Source organism: Xiphias gladius, chromosome 24, assembly GCF_016859285.1.
Source record: "Xiphias gladius isolate SHS-SW01 ecotype Sanya breed wild chromosome 24, ASM1685928v1, whole genome shotgun sequence".
Lineage (NCBI taxonomy): Eukaryota > Metazoa > Chordata > Actinopteri > Istiophoriformes > Xiphiidae > Xiphias > Xiphias gladius.
Window position 1 is genome coordinate 18,357,736 of NC_053423.1, and position 17,139 is coordinate 18,374,874.

Genomic DNA, 17,139 nt, shown 5'->3' on the forward strand with positions numbered 1-17,139 from the left:
GGATGTGTAGCCCCAGCGCTCCTTGTTGCTGTCCCAGAAGTGGCTGCGGGCAGGGTAACCCACGATGCGCTCGGGAAAACTCTGCCAGACAGTGAAGGCAAAGTCCACCTGGGCAGAGAAAGATTTAAATTTTACATATCATGATGCAGAGCAGGGCATTTAGAATATTTATTATATACACGATGCGTACCACTTTCTAACCATTAGTAAAAAGGTTTATAAATTGTAACAAGTGGCTTTATTTATGGTTAAAAACTCATTTACTAATGCTTTAAATATCAATCACTAGCCATTGATAATATTTTTTGGGTTGGCATGTTGTGAAAAATCCCATTAGATGGTATTTAACCTCCTCCAGCAGGATATATAATAGATCTTTTTAGACAGTGCTTTCGTTTATCAGACCCCCTAATGCAGTGGTTACCAACGTATTTTGTCAGATGAGCTCAAGCACCCTTTCATCACCACCGTCATTTATTTCAACCATCATTCATTACTTTTGGCTTTTAATCTCAACTACTTTTGGTGACTATTTCAACTGTTTACACATTACATTGTACTTTTAATTAATTACTTTAAGCATTAATTCGTGATGTGAACCAAAGTATCTGAACCACATATCCATTATTTTTAGCTATTTCACCTAAGCCCACAACCATTTATTAATGGTTTGCCAACATTTATAACTGCCCTATTACCAAACACACAAAGGATAAACACCAGCCAGAGGGCTTTTTCCCAACAGCTCTCAATAAAGGCTTATAACTGACCTACAAAGTCTTTCTAAATAAACAAATTAACCATCTACAAAGCTTTTAGTTACAGCTGATAAATTGTTTATAAAGGATACCTTATTAGAAAGCGGTACTACATAATGTTTGCTTCCCATACCAAAAAAGTCTTTAAATGAAAAACATTTATAAATGCAACAAAACAAGATGATCTGGCAAGAGAGTATCGCTGAAGATATACTGGACGACGAAATGTTGATAAATTAAATTTAGTTGAGATTCATTTGATTGAAATGTAATTTTTTACTTAACTTTATCTATTTATAGGATGTTTTGTGTAAAAAAAAAGAAAAAGAGAAAAAGAAAGTGACTACATGGAGAACTAACAAAGGAACAGCACACTCAAACACACTTTAGTGAAAGTACAACAGAGGAAAAAACCTCTTCAAACACAAAGCAGTCTTTCCTAAGCTTCTGCCTGTAACAAAGTTCTTTGGTGGCGATCAAAGCATTCAATCAAATAATTAGATGAAAACATCACAAAGACCTCAGTGGCTCCACAAACAGCCCACTCGGCATTATACCATGAGAGGGTGCGTATATTAATGAATACTTGAAGTCAAAACCCACCACGAAACATAATAAACTTTTTTTTTTCTTCTCTTCCTGCTAAAATTTGTGCATACGAACAAGACCCAAAGGAAAAGAAGAAGAGCTCCGACTCTCTTTTGCTCTCACTTGTAGTGAAAAAAGAAAAGTAGTTGAATGATAATACAGAAACAAGGAAAAAAAATTAAATGCTGTCAGTGTTTCCCACAGGTTGAGAATATTCTTTTTTCGGGCCGCCCAAGTAGAGCCTATGTATGGGAAACTCTGGGTGTGTTGCCGTCACTATTCTACCTACTTTCCAGTTGAACCGGGAAATTGTTGTGAGTCATATTCAAAGGAAGGACTGCTCAAAAAGTAGGCAAATTTCTTTCAGGAAAACTTGTATTGCAACAGACAATCCTCCTCCTCACCATCTTCACTTAGAGGTGAAGAAAGCTGAGCAAAGAGAAAGACGAAACAAAGACTTTGTTGTTGGTGGGAGGCCAACAATGCACTTTAAGGTTTTATATAAGGGGAATGGATGGGGAGCCTGTTCAGAAATCTGTCGTGGTAAATTAGTCTTAATATTTTTCTCAAAGTTGCACAGGCGTTGAGGTTGCCTGGGTTCTAAAACTTTGGGGATTTTTTGAGTTCATGAACCAAATGTCTTCACGGGAGAAATGGGTCGATTCAGTTTTTGGGGCTGGATCTTCCCTTCATTGCCAGCTCTGCCTTGCCATCTTGATCCTCCGCACAAACAGCCTTTATGAGAACTAATTCTACTCTGTTCAAAGAAGCATCTGGCTTCCCATGGTGCCGTGCCAAAATGTGTCCCCGGGAAAAACTGCAAAACTCCTGACAGCATGTGGAACAAAAATGCCCACAACCATGCTGCTCTGGAACAGGGGATTCCAGAGGTACAGTGTGATTACAAGCGCCAAAAACGTGAGGTAGAAAATGGAATGGAAAGGAGAGAGAGGAAGGAAACGGAGGCAGAGACAGAAAGGCAGATGAGAAGAGGGAAAAAGTAAGGCTCTGGGAATGAAAGTTAGACTAGTTTGAGCAATTTAAGAGTGGAGCTGCAGAGCAATAACACCAGGGACAAAGAGAAAGAAAGATAAAAAAAAAAAAAAAATTGAGCGAAAATGCAATCAGAGAGATGCATTTGGTACATGGAGAAAGTTGGCAACTTTGTTTTGTCTCAAGAGGACCAGACTAGTGAGACAGAGAGGAGAGGGACAGAAAGAGTGAAAGAAGAGCTTTCTATTCTACTCTGTTTTATTATATTACAAGATACCTCTGTGGTGGACAACACTGTGTCTTCATCCAGGCTGAGGACAGCGTCGGTCACTATGGTTTCATAGGACAAGAAGCGGCTGCTCATCACCTACAGGGGGAGAAGCAGAATACAGAGGGTTACAACCACATACTTAAAACAAAAAAACTTGGATCCCCCTCTTCAAACAGCATTAATTCACGCTCCTTTGGTTGGATGGAGCACATAAAAATGGCTGAGGGAGCAAACGTAGAACTGACAGGCTGTGGAAAACATCTGAAAAAGAAAGTACAGCCTTTATTATGGACCTGTCCCTTTGTTCATTACACTGCATATTTTCCAAACTAACAGTGCGGAGCTGTTGATTCACACAGATGACAGCTTCCATTCAACTTGATGGACCATGATATTAATGTTTCCAAGGAAACATTCCTTGAGAGTTTCTTTCCAATTATTAGGTATTTTGTTTAAGATCAGTGGACGGTTGCATTGTTTTGTTGTTTTTGAGATCCATCCATCCACTTCCTAAGGCCTATCTTTGAAGCTGTTATATGGCCTCTTGGTGGCAGCAGAAACAAAGTGTAAACACAAAACTTAACATACGGTAATATCGCCTTCTATGTTCATATGGCAAACCTGTTAGCAAACAGTTGTCCATTAGCGTATGCGTGTTCGGAGTAACATTAGCATTCATTTGGATTCGTGTTTCTGCTCCAATATTCACCCTCCATTGTTTTTGGTCTCCATTTACAATCTTTTAATAGCTTTTCATTAGCTTTTCAGCTGTTAAATGTTCCACTGTGCTCTCGGGCTAGTTGCTAACTTCAGCTGTCTGTCGTTTGGTGCTCAGCAGGTAGCATACAGTTGGCTTATAGAGCTTCTTTTCCTGAAAACAGCTGCCTAATGTGGTTAACATTGACGCTATGAGAGCGGTGAGAGTGAATCAAAACAATAAAGTTGACTAAACAATGAGCCTGCAGACACTAAAACGTTCATTAGTAGCTGAGGGGGACTGCAGAGGGGGAGTGAGTTCTTCACTAATCATGAATCCCTTCACATAAAAACTAGACTTGATCAGTTGTTTATATAAAAATATTGTTTATGGCTGCTTTAAGGATGCACCCCGCCACCCTGACATCTCATTTTTTGGTCACCACCCAAAGCTCATGATTTGTAGAGTAGTGCTACTGGTACTAAATCGAGAGCTTCACCTGTAGATAAATTTTAGAAGATCTACCAATATCTACAGTATGCATTTTTTTATGGTTCCTTACCAATTCATTGAGATTCAGGGGAGACAGGAAACCATGACATCGACAAGCAGCAGCACACAGAAAAGAAGAGAAAGGCCAATATCCTACTCTTTACTGCATGCTGCTCCCCGTTGTTTTCAGCAATGATATAATGCTGTCACAAGTTTCCATTACTGCTGCAGAGATGTCTGTCTCTTTAGATCAACATACAAAAACAGACAGACACATACAGTGTGAGTCATGTGTCCTACACACAAATTTACTTTTCTTCTCCTCCACTGTTGGAAACAGAATATGTATATTTAATGCTGGATGAAACCACACTCTATAATACATGACAGTCCTTGAATATTTACTGGAAGCAGAGACAGTGATGGTGGCCGGGGCCTGGTGGGTGGATGGAAAGATCAACGTCTTGAGGATATTTAAATGGGAAGTCTTTGGTCTGTTGCTGTGATGTAAGGTGCTCCAATAAGAAAACAGCAGCTTCTCGTTGACGAAGAGTGTGTGTTGTAAACTGGATGTGTGCTCAAACTCAAACAACCTCCCACACAAACGAACATAATGAATACATACTGTAGCTTTAGTGGATGTAAACACACAAAACATCCAGATACACAGTCCATACATGTACACGCACACGCCTGGAAAGCCTGTTATTCAGTTATTCAGCACAGCTCCGGCGGTCAGGCCTCTGTAAGAATACTGGTTCTTTTAAAACACCACCCGCACTGAAAAGCTATTAAATTTACATTTAGGAATAGTCTGTGTCGACTTCTTTTGCTCTATAAAACACCTGGCATTGTCTTCCTGCTGCGCCCCAGCAGGTTGACCCCACTCTCAACAGGTCTTCATCACTCCTCCAGCTGAGGGCATCAACACAAAGATAAGTTCAAGAATATGTGGCTTTACTGCCAAGCTGTGTGACAAGGCTGTTAACCATTCTAGCACTGCAACTAATTATAACTTTTATTAACAATTAAACTGTTAACTGTGTAAAATGTCATTAAATTGTGAAAAAGGGCCATCGCAGTTTCCCAGAGGCCTAGGAGTTATCTTCAAATCGCATGATTTTTCCGACCAACAAGATAAAAAGAAAGTGCTGAATTCAATGTATGAGAAGTGCAGTATGTTTTTCCGAGAACCACAGGCTGCAACAATCCATTAGAGGGGGAGTCGAATCACAAAATTGTCAGACAATTACAATGCAAGTAATGAATTAAAACAAATAATGAAATTTCTTGATGTCGTAGTGATCACAGGTGTTTGTTTTTTCTCGCTGTCGCTTTGTTAATCTTTGCATCCACCTCCTGTCTGACAAAGGCCCATGACTAAAACTTTCCATTCCTCATAAACTTTATGCTGACAGTGCGTAGAATTTAAAACTTTCTTTTTCGACTCTTAATTTCAAGTTCAAAATTAAATAGACTAGAGAAAAGCAGCAAATCTTCACATTGGAAAAACCACAGGCAGAATATTTTTGAGAATTTTCCCTGATCAATTAATGAAGGATTAATTAAAGGAATAATCCAAAGGTATATATATATATATATATATAAAATCGAAATAAATTTTTTTGTTGGTCAATTAATTGTTTAAGCAAAAATCTGTTCTGATTCATGCAGAAAACCTTGCAATCATTTTTGTGATTTTTAGTCCTTTTAAAACATAAAATTGATATTTTTTAAAAATTAGATACTAGACCAATTTAAAAACATAAACAAAGATGAAAAGCAGATTAAATTTACATACATATAGCAGTTGTTTTAATGACTAAAACTATTAACTAGTGGCATAATAAAGAAAACTGCATTTCAGACATTGTTATGCTGTTTAAAGGGCTTAAATTCAGATACTACCTTATCATAGTATCTTAAAATCTTATCTTAATATGACCCAGGTTTAAAAGTACTTACTGTATCAGCTATACTATACTATATATTTTCACCCATGTTTTCTGTTGCAAGACGATATGTTACCCTGTAAACTAAGAGACGCAAACAAGACTAAAAGTCCACAACCGCAAGTCATTCTGTGGGGAACATGAATGTCTGTAGAAAAATTCATGGCATTTGTCCAATAATTAACAAGATATTTCACTAAAAACCACAAATATGAACCTTAATAGTGGCGCAAGAGGAAAAGTCATGGGATCAACAAGTTTATTGGGTACATTGTCAGGGAACCAGGACTGTCTGCACAAAATTTGGTGCCAGTCTATCCCGTAGATGTTGATCTGTTTCGCTGGATAATATGCATAATAGTAGTCTGAGAGCTTTAACCTGCTGGCGGCACCAGAGGAAAAGTCAGGGGAATATCAAAGTCTGCACAAAATTTCATGGCAATTCATCCAATAGTGGTCCAAAGATTGCAGCTCAGGCCAAAGTGGTGGTGCGACCAGCAGAATAATCAGCAAATCAACCGCGCCACTAGTTTGGCCAAAAAAGAAAACAAAAAAAGCAGACTGAACATACCGTCTTAAAGGCTTAAATATGGATTTTTTCGTATCTGTTGGCACTCTGTGTATCCACCTTTCTCGCTCCCACTTCATCACACATAGTGGAGCCCTGACAGTGCTGTTGAGGCTGATGTCAGCTGTCAGTCCGGTCAAGTGCCATCTACTTCTCCTCTCTCCGAAAAACACTCCAGAGGCAACAACAGCAGCTGAACGTTTTGACTGTCGCTCATATTCTAACAGGGTGAAAGAGCCGATGTGTGGGAGTGACGGTTGTGTTTACAGACAAAGAAAAGGAGAGAGACAATGAGAGGAGAGAGGAAAAGAGGAGAGACTGTACCCTCCCTCTCATCATTACTGCTGTAATGTCCTGCGGGCATAAAGAGAGAAACAAAACAAATCCCATCTCTCCGCTCCATGTTTTCCACTTGTTTTCTACCAGAGCGTGCGAGAGAGAATACCAACGAAGAACAGGAGGAGAGAGAACAAGATAGGAGACAGGAGGGGAGTGACAGCGAGACAAACAGCAAATAGGGAAAAGCGACCGAGAAAAAAGGCAGGATGAGAGGCTGGTGTTTCAAATCCCCAGATGGTTTGTGATGTTAGAAGTGCAACATATTAGCCTGGGGCTTCCTGGTGCTCTCCAGGAATGTGAGCTCTTATAGCAGAAAATCTGCCTCCAGCACTTCACCTCCTCTCTAAAGGACAGCAGCAGAGGAGACAGGAAGAGAAAGGACAGAGGCGGAGAGGAGGACCACCAGTGTGTGTAAACCATATTAAGCGCTGCTGGGATTCTCTCACGGCTTAAACCAACAGACATAAACCAGCTTTTTGGCCACCGTGCCAGAGAGACAGAGAGGCAGACAGAGGGAAGGACAAAAGGAGGAAAGAGGGGTTCTGGTTCTAGGATAAGATTGGTGTTATTCTATGTTTTTTGTATTGTCAACAAATCCCGTGAACAGTCCAAAGCTAACAATGCCACCATTAAAAACGGCTCAGTGATTTCCTCAAACAGCCGGGAAGTGTAGTTTTCAGTTAACATTACTCAAACAGGAGTAAATAGTGTATTTGTTGGGGACCATTTTCAGTTGCGGCCTGATACACATTTGGTTCTCTACTGACTATTTACAGCAGCAGAACGGTATATGTGTGATTAAGTGTAAATAAACTACAGTGCCCATGTTGATTATAATGAAGGAACATGTCTCCCAGAGTACCAGTTTGACTGGCTGATGTGTTTTTAATAATTTTTTGGAAAACAGTGGAGCTCTCTGGCACAGAGGAATAATCTCTACAGCTGAGGTGGCAAGTGTAAAGTTAGAATGACATATGCATTAGTTAGACTGGACATTTATTAGAATAAGACCCTGGTTGATATATACTGAAAACTTCCTGTAAGGCTTTTTTTTTTTCTTTTTTCATCAGTTTTGATTTCAATGATTCGTTTAAAAAAAAAAAAAAATACACAAACAAACATAACTTTTCATCCACATTTTATGTTGCCACACACCCAAAAATTATGTCCCCTACTGCAAGACCACCAATTTATCCATTGAACTGAAAGATGCAGGAAGACATCTTCCTACCTTTGCGGACACTGATGTCATGTCTGTATTTTTTTCCTGGGATTTTTAGAAACCTGTAGGGAAGTTTACATTACACACTGAAAAACTTGCAAACGGTTGGTTTTCTGTAGGTGGGGGCTACATATTTAGCATCAAAATTTTAGGTCAGCAATAAATAGAGGAATTCTCAACCAGTTTTTATTCCTGGCAGTGTAGAGACTTTGCATTACAATTTAGCTCTTTGTGTTTGGAGATTAAATTCACCAAAAATAAAAGTACACTCTTGACTGAATGAATAAAATATGTGGAATCTAAATAATATTAAAAATTAGGGGGAAGGAAGTGCGCTGGGCGAAATTGAGGACAATGCAGTCATAAAGAGAAGGAAAAAGGATAAGAAAGAAAGAATTGATAAAGAGGATGTCTGAGTGAGGGAGAGGATGAAAGAGAGAGGGGATAAGGGATAAAGTGGCAGGAAAAAGGCGAGAGGGATGAAAAACAGTCTCTCTCTCTCTTTCTCCCTGTGTGGGGTGGAGGAACACAGCTTGGCTCGCCATGGTAAACAGAGAACCCGCCACAACCACAACAAACCACAGGCTGCCTGGCACACACACACACACACACACACACACACACACACACACACATGTCAGTACGCTAAGCCTGTTCTGCTCGCTTTTCACTGACACCCGGTGAAACACAAAGCCCCTCTGCTGTGACTGACAGCTTGGGAGAAGCCACTCAGAGCCACGGAGAGGGGTAAACCATAAACCCAGCCTATCGCCGGGTGACTGGCACTGATGCAAAAACCACGTCCTCTGATTGGCAGGTGAAGTTAAGGCCTCATGGGCGAGAGGGGAGAGGACAGCGGAGGATGAGCCCGACGTCTCGGAATAGCGATGAGCAACTAGATCCCATTTCCTTCTCCTCAAACGTAACCTTAATTCGTGAAATTGTCAAACTAAGCTCGGATCAGCGTTTAGTGGCAAGAATCACCCTGTGTGTCCATGTCTGACCTTTGACCTGTACAGGGAGAGGTCACAGGGAAGACAAGATAAACGCAACCCTTCTACAGGATAGAGTCTTGAGTGTACAAGCCTAACAAGGCTGTCGTAATAAATGCCACTGAGTCACGCTCATAGCTCAGGGCTCTGGTTTATGTCTGGCTGGAGGGTAAACTGACATAAAGCAAAACAAATATCTCTAAACTGACATGCTGAGAAAATTGATATGATATGTACATCAATTTTTTTCAAAAGCTTGGAGTCATTTTAAACCCTTGCTCACACTGTAGTTTGAGTTCTTATTTTCCTGTTTGCATGAAACATATTCTGTGAGAAAATGTTGGAATTAAACCCAAATATGTCAAATTTAAATGAAGCGATTTTTTTTTTGTCTTCAATTCTCTTAAAGGGTTTGCTGCTTTTCTCTGTTTCATATCACATTAAAATAAATGTCTTTGGGTTTTTGATTGTTGGTCAAACAAAACAATGAAAATTTAAAGACATCACCTTGGATGCGCATTTGTTCTTTTCGCTATTTTCATCTTACAGACCAAACAATTAATGACTACATCGAAAAGGCAATCACCACATAATGAAAATGAGGTTTAGCTGCAGCCCCGATAACATACATTTAAATATCGATTTGGTAATTATGAATTTTAAAATGGCTGCTTAGTGGGGATCGTGAGTTATTACACATAGAGAGAAAAATCAAACCTCAAACATAAAATAATTGCTGTAAGCTGTCTGCTTTTGTGCATATTTTTACTTTATATTACAAATCAACTGTAATTTATTTGTCCAGTGAGATTTTTGTCCCTTTCTTCAGTTAATTTGATATTTAGTTACGATTAACATAAATAATAAACAGCAGTAAATACATTAAAATAAATAAATGCGACTATGCATATGCACTTACCCATTATTGCCTCTTTATCTTTCCTAACAATATGCAGTAGCCTTTCAGACATGCTTTTCTTCCAGTGTATATCATTCCCATTACTGAGCTTCAATTAAAACCACACAAACTGCCCTTTAATGGAATCAGTGCGGCACAAATCGAAACTCATTAACTCCCAGAAACTCTCAGACTGAATAAAGTGTGCCAAGATACAGTTGCTTTACAGTTTGAGAATATGCATAAGCTGAGCTACGTAATTAGAAATGACAGTGGTTGCACTTTTGAAGTAACAGAGAGGCAGAGTGCGTGTGTCACGGCTAACCTTATTCTCTCCCTCGATGACGATGACGGGCACTGAGGTGGCGGGCCAGCGGTGCTTTGCCGGGAGAGGCTTGTCACAGTTCCACAGGACAATAATCTGAAAAAAAGAATGCAGAATGAACTTTTTGCCTGCGCCGAATACCTGCATTGTAATTGATTTCCTCTAACCACAACAACTCGCAGCACACTTCCCAGCTTGTTGCTGAATCAACCCACTGAACCTGTGACATTTACGTGCCCTGCGGCCAGCAAATGTCACCTTATTACAGCCTGACTGAATGTTAAAGAGCCAGAGGTGCATCTAAAGTGATAAAACATTTCCAATTATGTTTCCACAATGGTTTGTACAATTCAGTCCATATCACGACATCGCGACACGCTGTCAGGTTATATTTCTAACAATAGTACAACATGTTGCTAAACACATTCTCCAGCCCACATCATGTTCACACTCCACCTCCAATCAGATGGTGTTTTACATCGAGAACTCATATTCTCTTGCCACAAACATACCATGTTTTTCCTTTTTTTCTTTTTTTTTTTCCTGGCAATTCTGTTCAGCGACCTGCAGGTCAGCCGACATGGAAATGTCACATGAAATTAACCTTCCACATTCACTGTGCTACGACAGCAGACCTCATTAATGTCTGATGAGAAACACACACACACACACACACACACACACACACACACACACACACACACACACACACACACACACACACACACACACACAAACACACACACACACACACACACCCACAAACACACACGAGATGACACCAGTCTGACCTTACACACATTCACACAGCCCGTTTTTCTTGTGAATCTTCAATTTGATGTAGTTTAGGTGACACAGGTGCTGTTTTTTTCCTACTCGGAACAGCAATCGTCTAATTATAGCTTAGCAGCTGTAACTAGTAAGGCCGGCCCTGTCAAGCTTTGGATTTGTTTACACGATGAATCGGTGTGCATGTGGCTGAAGAAAGAGGAATATTCTGAATTGATGAGTGCTTTCTTAGACTTTTCAAAACTAAAAACAAAAGTGTAAAGAAAAAGTGTAAATAACGGATTAAACTTTGTTTATCTGCTCTAACGTTAGCCACAAGTTTTAGCATGTTCGGCAATAATGGCACGTACCTACAATTTAGTGATACTTTCAAAACCAAAAATTAGCATTTCTTTAGCTTCTTACGAGTTATGTTAAAAAAGTTTTAGCTAATGTTAGCGGTTCTGTCCTCTGTCCACAGGACAGTCAAAAAGGGTTATATTAGAATGAAATAAAAGTAAGGAGTAATCTTAAATTCCTCCTTAACATACTTATAATAATATGACTAACTACCTCTACACTGCCAAACAAGAACAAATGGATCATCAACTGGGGAAGATGACTTTTGTCCTGGGACAAGCAGCTTTAGCCTCAGTCTTTTAGCACGATATCATGCATGTAGCCATCAAGTGCACATTTAAGAACCTTTTTACAAGATTCTCCTTTTAAAACGAGTCAGATGGAAACATGAACATGTAGGCTGGGGCTAACATTATATTAATTAGCTAGCTAACAGGTAATAATTCCGCCAGTGAGAGTTGTCATTTTAGCCGACAAAATTGAGGGTTGCCGGCTAGAAATGAGGGCCTGCTTTTGTCTACCGCTGTCTGAAAGTAAGTACGTAATAAAAAATTACCGAGGCTGTGTTCGAAATCACCCACATTTTTAACTCAGTCACTGCTACCACGCTCAATAGTGAGCAGTAAATTGAGATTTCGGACGCCCACTGATCTTCGTCATTTTGCGTCATCATTGACTTTGTAGAGACGCACAACAGTAAATCTTCTCATCTATACAGAGCATTGCATTGCGGGATTGTTAGCATAAAGTAGTGTACATGCCGTGGCCACTACTTTTTTTAGTTCCAGTGTGGAATTTTTGAGGTTACTATATAATGGATACATTTACACACTCAGAATTTTGACGCCCAAAAAACGTGGGACAGTAAATGTATTGCTTTATATAGTAAGTAGGAAGAGATTTTGGACACAGACTAAGAAATATGAGTACTTTATCTGCCAACATTATCACCGTAAACAAGAAAGTTGTCTAGAATGTCAATATTTAAAGGCATAGCAACGGTAACTAAGTGGGGTGTGGCTTAGCTAATTGTCAATAGTCAAAGGGAACTCCCTCTTAAAAACTTTTTATACACAATGACTATGTCCCAATGCAAAGCTATATTATACTATGAAGTGTAGAAGATAGTCAACTATTTGGGCAGTTACTGCACTGCTTGTACTGAAAAGAAACAATGTGAAGCACGTAAGGAGGGAATGTAAATCAAGAACACCGCCACACATTTTCAAACTTTACAAATAGCTGGCAAAAAAATAATTTCCCATGATTTACAAGCTTGGTGTCTTCTGAGCTTCCCCTTGAGCTGTAACACTACCATCTGCCAGGTTTTAACTTACAGCTCCTCCATTTCTATTGTGAAATGCATTGTGGAACAGCTGAGTCCATCAGATCTTCACTCAAAAAATTTAGTGGTTTTAGTATGCAGGCTGGCATTTTTAAAGAAACTTTTTTTTCCAAGATGAACCTAATAAGTACTAAAAAAATTCACAGTTTGTTTATTATGTAGTTTATTTTTGGTATATAATATATAATTAAGGATAAAATATTTATTCATACTGTGCAACTAACAACTAATATTAACATATTTTGGTCTGTAAAAGTTGCCTTAAAGTGTGAGGGATTGATATCAAACTGGTGAAAACAAGACTGAGTGGTACACAACATAATCCAGTCCCGTGGTGTTCAGTAGCAGTGTGTCAACAAACATCTGCCCTACTGAAATGTCCTTGAACAAGTCAGTAAATGAATCTATCCCAGTTCCACTGTGCAGAGCCGTAGCTGACACTGTGCTCAGATGTCCCTGATGGACGGCAACCACAAGAATTTCCCTGCAGGGATCAATAAAGTTTCACATTACTCTTACATTAGCTACGTCACACAAAGCGGTTCCCCTTGAGGACTCTGCATCCTGGCCGGACCTGCCAAATCATGAGCTGGGAGCCATTTGGATGTCTGTGTTAAAGTGTTCCCATGTCACTCCAGCAGCTATGTGCTGCGTGGAGTGAGCTAGACTGAAGATGGGAATATGGCACTTGTATAAGAAAACGATAGGAAGACATACAGCTGTTTAAGGAATTGCAAATTTACCTCCTCATGATATTAAAACACAAAACAAGCATGGATCGTGAGGCTGAATTTGAGTGAAAAAGTGTTTGTCATTGCAAAATAACAACAGGTATACAGTCTGGATTTCTGCGCACACACTCACAGCTGAGAAATGTGTTAATCCAATTCTATTCCTGTTTGATTATAAAGACAGATGGTGTCTCTGTCAGCTCACCAGCCCTCTCCGGGGGCTGATGTTGGCATTATGTATGTATGCCTGCATGTGTGGAGGAGAATAGCGAAGGAACTGTTGATGTATATGCAGCACGTGTGGAAGAAACGCTTCCCTCCAAATGCGCGTGCACAGGAGCAGCAGGAGGTCCACAGTGTCAGAATGCGCCTCAAAGGCTTTCTTGGGTCCAATTTAGCCTCCTCCACCCTCTGTGTTCTTTCATTCTCTCACTTCCATTCATTTATTTATATCCCTTTCCTCATCTGCTCTTACCCTGGTCCACTCCACCACCCCTCCTCTTTTCTGTACGCTGAGAGTGGAAGAAAACTCCCCGCCTGTGTACCTGGCACTCCACTTTGCATGCACAGCCTGAAGAAGGCAAACACAAAAGCACTTCTATAAAAAATAAGAGGGCGGCAGGGTTTACTCATCAAACCTGCTGTTATGAGGGAATGTTTTCTGGCTTATGGTGTGCTTTTAATGCTGATAATGGGATGGGTGGCTGGGATTCAGCACTCACAAGTAGGGTTAGATATCGGACATCTATATTGTTTTTTGTATCAAATGAAATGTTCGTAGCACAGATTATCAAAGTTTGTCAAATACTGGCGGCTGGAATTAACTGCTTGCTCAGATTCATAATCCTCTTCACTTACTGACTTCACTTATTCACTTATTGGTAGTTGAAAAAACAATATCCACTCAATGTCCACTTGCTGATTCTGGAGAGATTTCAACAGTTTCAAATGGTCTTCATCAGGAGATGAAGTTGTCATGGAGTTGTAGATGTTCCTGTCCATGTTATCTTAAAAGTTGACTTGAGAGGTAAAAAAAACAAAACAATCTCCACTAACGGTCCACTTAATCACTTGTTCTGGAGCTTTTGACCACATCACCATATCGAGATAGTGCAAATGCATCCTTAGTGGAGATTGGTCAACATTTAAAGGGGCACCAATTTTACACTTCAAAGTCAGTTTAATGGTCATGAGAAGTACCACTCAGCCTGTGAAAACAGTTACATAATAGCTCTGTAAGAGCTTTTCAAGTTACAGTTCCAGCTGAACTACGTGCGCATCAAGCAGGAAAGGTTTAACAAAAAGATGCTACTAGTTTGCATTATGGGAAGTGTAGGATCCAACGCCGTGTTAACATTTAGGAATTTCAGCTTCTTTTGTTAAACGGAAAAAGTATTGTGTTGTTTTGGTATCAGAACTGGAGCCATCATACTGACACTAGTAGCAAACGTTTTCAAATGATTCACAGTGATGCAAACGGGGATATGCAGCGAGTTGACATGTGAACTGCTCACATGGACAGCATGTACACAAATACACACACACACACACACACACACACACACACACACGCAGACAACCTCAGACACAAAATACTCAGGTACAATCCTCCCACCTACGTAAAACACACACATTCATACTGTATATTCCGCTGCCAAAACAATTACACTCGCACAAATATCTCACCACGTAACTCCTGTTCCAACACACAATCACAGAATTGGACATTCACACACGGCACTCACATGAAAATGCATCACTCCTACACAAAAACACAAACTCGCTTACTCATATACTCTGCTGGCCAAACAAATAAACAAAGACACACACATACACACCCACACACTCTCTCTCTCTCTCTCTCTCACACACACACAAAACAGCCATTGGGGAGGAAATTCCATTTCATTTCCCACACTGGTAAGGAGCGAGCAGGGGAATCAATACATGCCATCTCCAGCTGTGCTGAAGGGGTTTTCGCTGCCATGGAGACAGATGTAACACCGCTACAAACTGCCGCTCTAATTCAATCCACTGCAGTTAACACACAAACAGACACAGGATGGAGGATGAGCTCTGTCGTTGCTCTGGCTTGAAAATGTAATCGCAAAACAGCCGTATGAGCCACATGACTCGGCGAAACTGAGGGAGAGACAAGGTGGGGATCAGTGGAGGATTGTTGGGATGCTGCAGCAAAGACACACAGACATACAGACAAAAATCCTTTACCTGTGCACAGTACTGGGACTTGGCCACAGCTGCCAGGAGCTTGAGTATGGGCTGCGACTGGGACACCAGAGGGGAGACGGCGTGGATGACCGCTGTGAACTTGGGGTACGGTTTAATGCCTGAAACACAACAGACATATAATACTCATTAAAGCGTTTTAACAAAACCAGAAAACGATGCCGGCTGGAACACGGCGAGCTGACTGTCAACCATCACTGTAACTTCAGGCTCTTTGAAGAGAATCAAGCCAGACAAGAAGTGAAGGCGCTCATTTTCAATCACTTAATATCTATTTTCAGTGAAAGATGTTACTTGCAATGAGTCTGTCAGCAGCTCAAAAATATAGATGATTTAAATGTCAGAAATGTACATTTTTCAAACCAGTCTTAAAATATTCAACAACATTAATGTGTTTTCAAAATTCCAAATCTCTTGATCACTGAATATTTCATTTCGGAAACTCTTCGGCTGTATCTGCAACACAATGAACAGACATCTAACTGCTGATGTGACTTTAAATTCCGTCTGACCTGATGTTGGAATAGAGTAATTGATGCTGAAAATGAGCAGGAAATAAGATATTGAGCAAGACGGATCATAGAGGACATTCAACTTTTCCTAATTTAAATCTAATCTAACCCAAACCAACAAAGCATGGCGCTGAGGAGATAGCATTAAAGAAGTCTCCTTTCCGCCAATGAGCAACTTTTGTGACGAGGAATGTACGCAGTCTTAAAACTTGGATAAACTATCCTTGGAATTTGTAATGAAAAAGTAGTGTCTGCAGTCTTTAAACGTCTGGGAATTAAATGAAAATTAAAATTGTAACACGTTCATAAACAGACTTTCATGAAACATTGAACAAAACCTGAAGCAGAATTACTGTCACGCATCTTATTCTAAATTTTGCATGTGCATGCTGTTTTCTGCCTTTAGCACATGATTCTCAGTGGCTTTTATCACATCCTCTAACAGCACCTCACACATCTAACCAGCTGAATGTTTGTAGCAACACGACAGGCTGGTTTAGGATGGATTCAGCTACTTGAAGCCATTTAAAACCCACAGCCATGGCCACTTGTACGTGGACACCCCTATTTGGTCTGGGGCTGTTTTTTATGGTTGGGGCTCGTCCCCTTAGTTCCAATTTAAAGAAATCTTACTGCTACAGCATACACTGATAGTGACGATTGATTAGACCAGTGATAAACCTTTTCGGCTAGAATCTCTCTTATGGAGGGTCCCAACCTCGAGGTTGGGAACTGATTTAGACAACAGTGTGCTGCTAACTTTACGGGAAAATTAACTATCCAGCACTGATCCCCACCCAGCACCTTTGGGATGAGCTGGAACAACCTAAGGTCTCGAGGCAGACCTTATCAACTAACATCAGTGCCTGACCTCTCTAATGCTCTTGTGGCTGAATGGAAGCCAATCCCTGCAGCCAGGTTCTAGGTTCTCAGACGAGTGAAAGCAGTCACAATAGCATATTAAAGTCCATGGTTTTGGAATAAGATGTCCATAACATTGAATGTGGGTGTTAAGTTCTGATGTCTACATACTTTTGGCTATGTAGTATATACGTGCTTTGGCGCACACAGTATGCAGTGA

The 17,139-nt window shown here is 40.2% G+C and overlaps 1 protein-coding gene across 1 annotated transcript in view; it reads right to left on the minus strand.

The window, feature by feature from the left end:
• ext1b (exostosin glycosyltransferase 1b) overlaps window positions 1-17,139 on the minus strand; it is a 119,115-nt gene that overhangs the window by 7,790 nt on the left and 94,186 nt on the right. The window contains exons 6-9 of the mRNA XM_040121909.1: window positions 15,529-15,647; window positions 10,096-10,191; window positions 2,617-2,706; window positions 1-108 (exon numbers count right to left, since the gene is read on the minus strand). The exon at window positions 1-108 is cut by the window's left edge and continues 53 nt beyond it. Of these exons, the coding sequence (XP_039977843.1) occupies window positions 1-108; window positions 2,617-2,706; window positions 10,096-10,191; window positions 15,529-15,647 (413 nt within the window). The remainder of the gene's footprint in view (window positions 109-2,616; window positions 2,707-10,095; window positions 10,192-15,528; window positions 15,648-17,139) is intronic.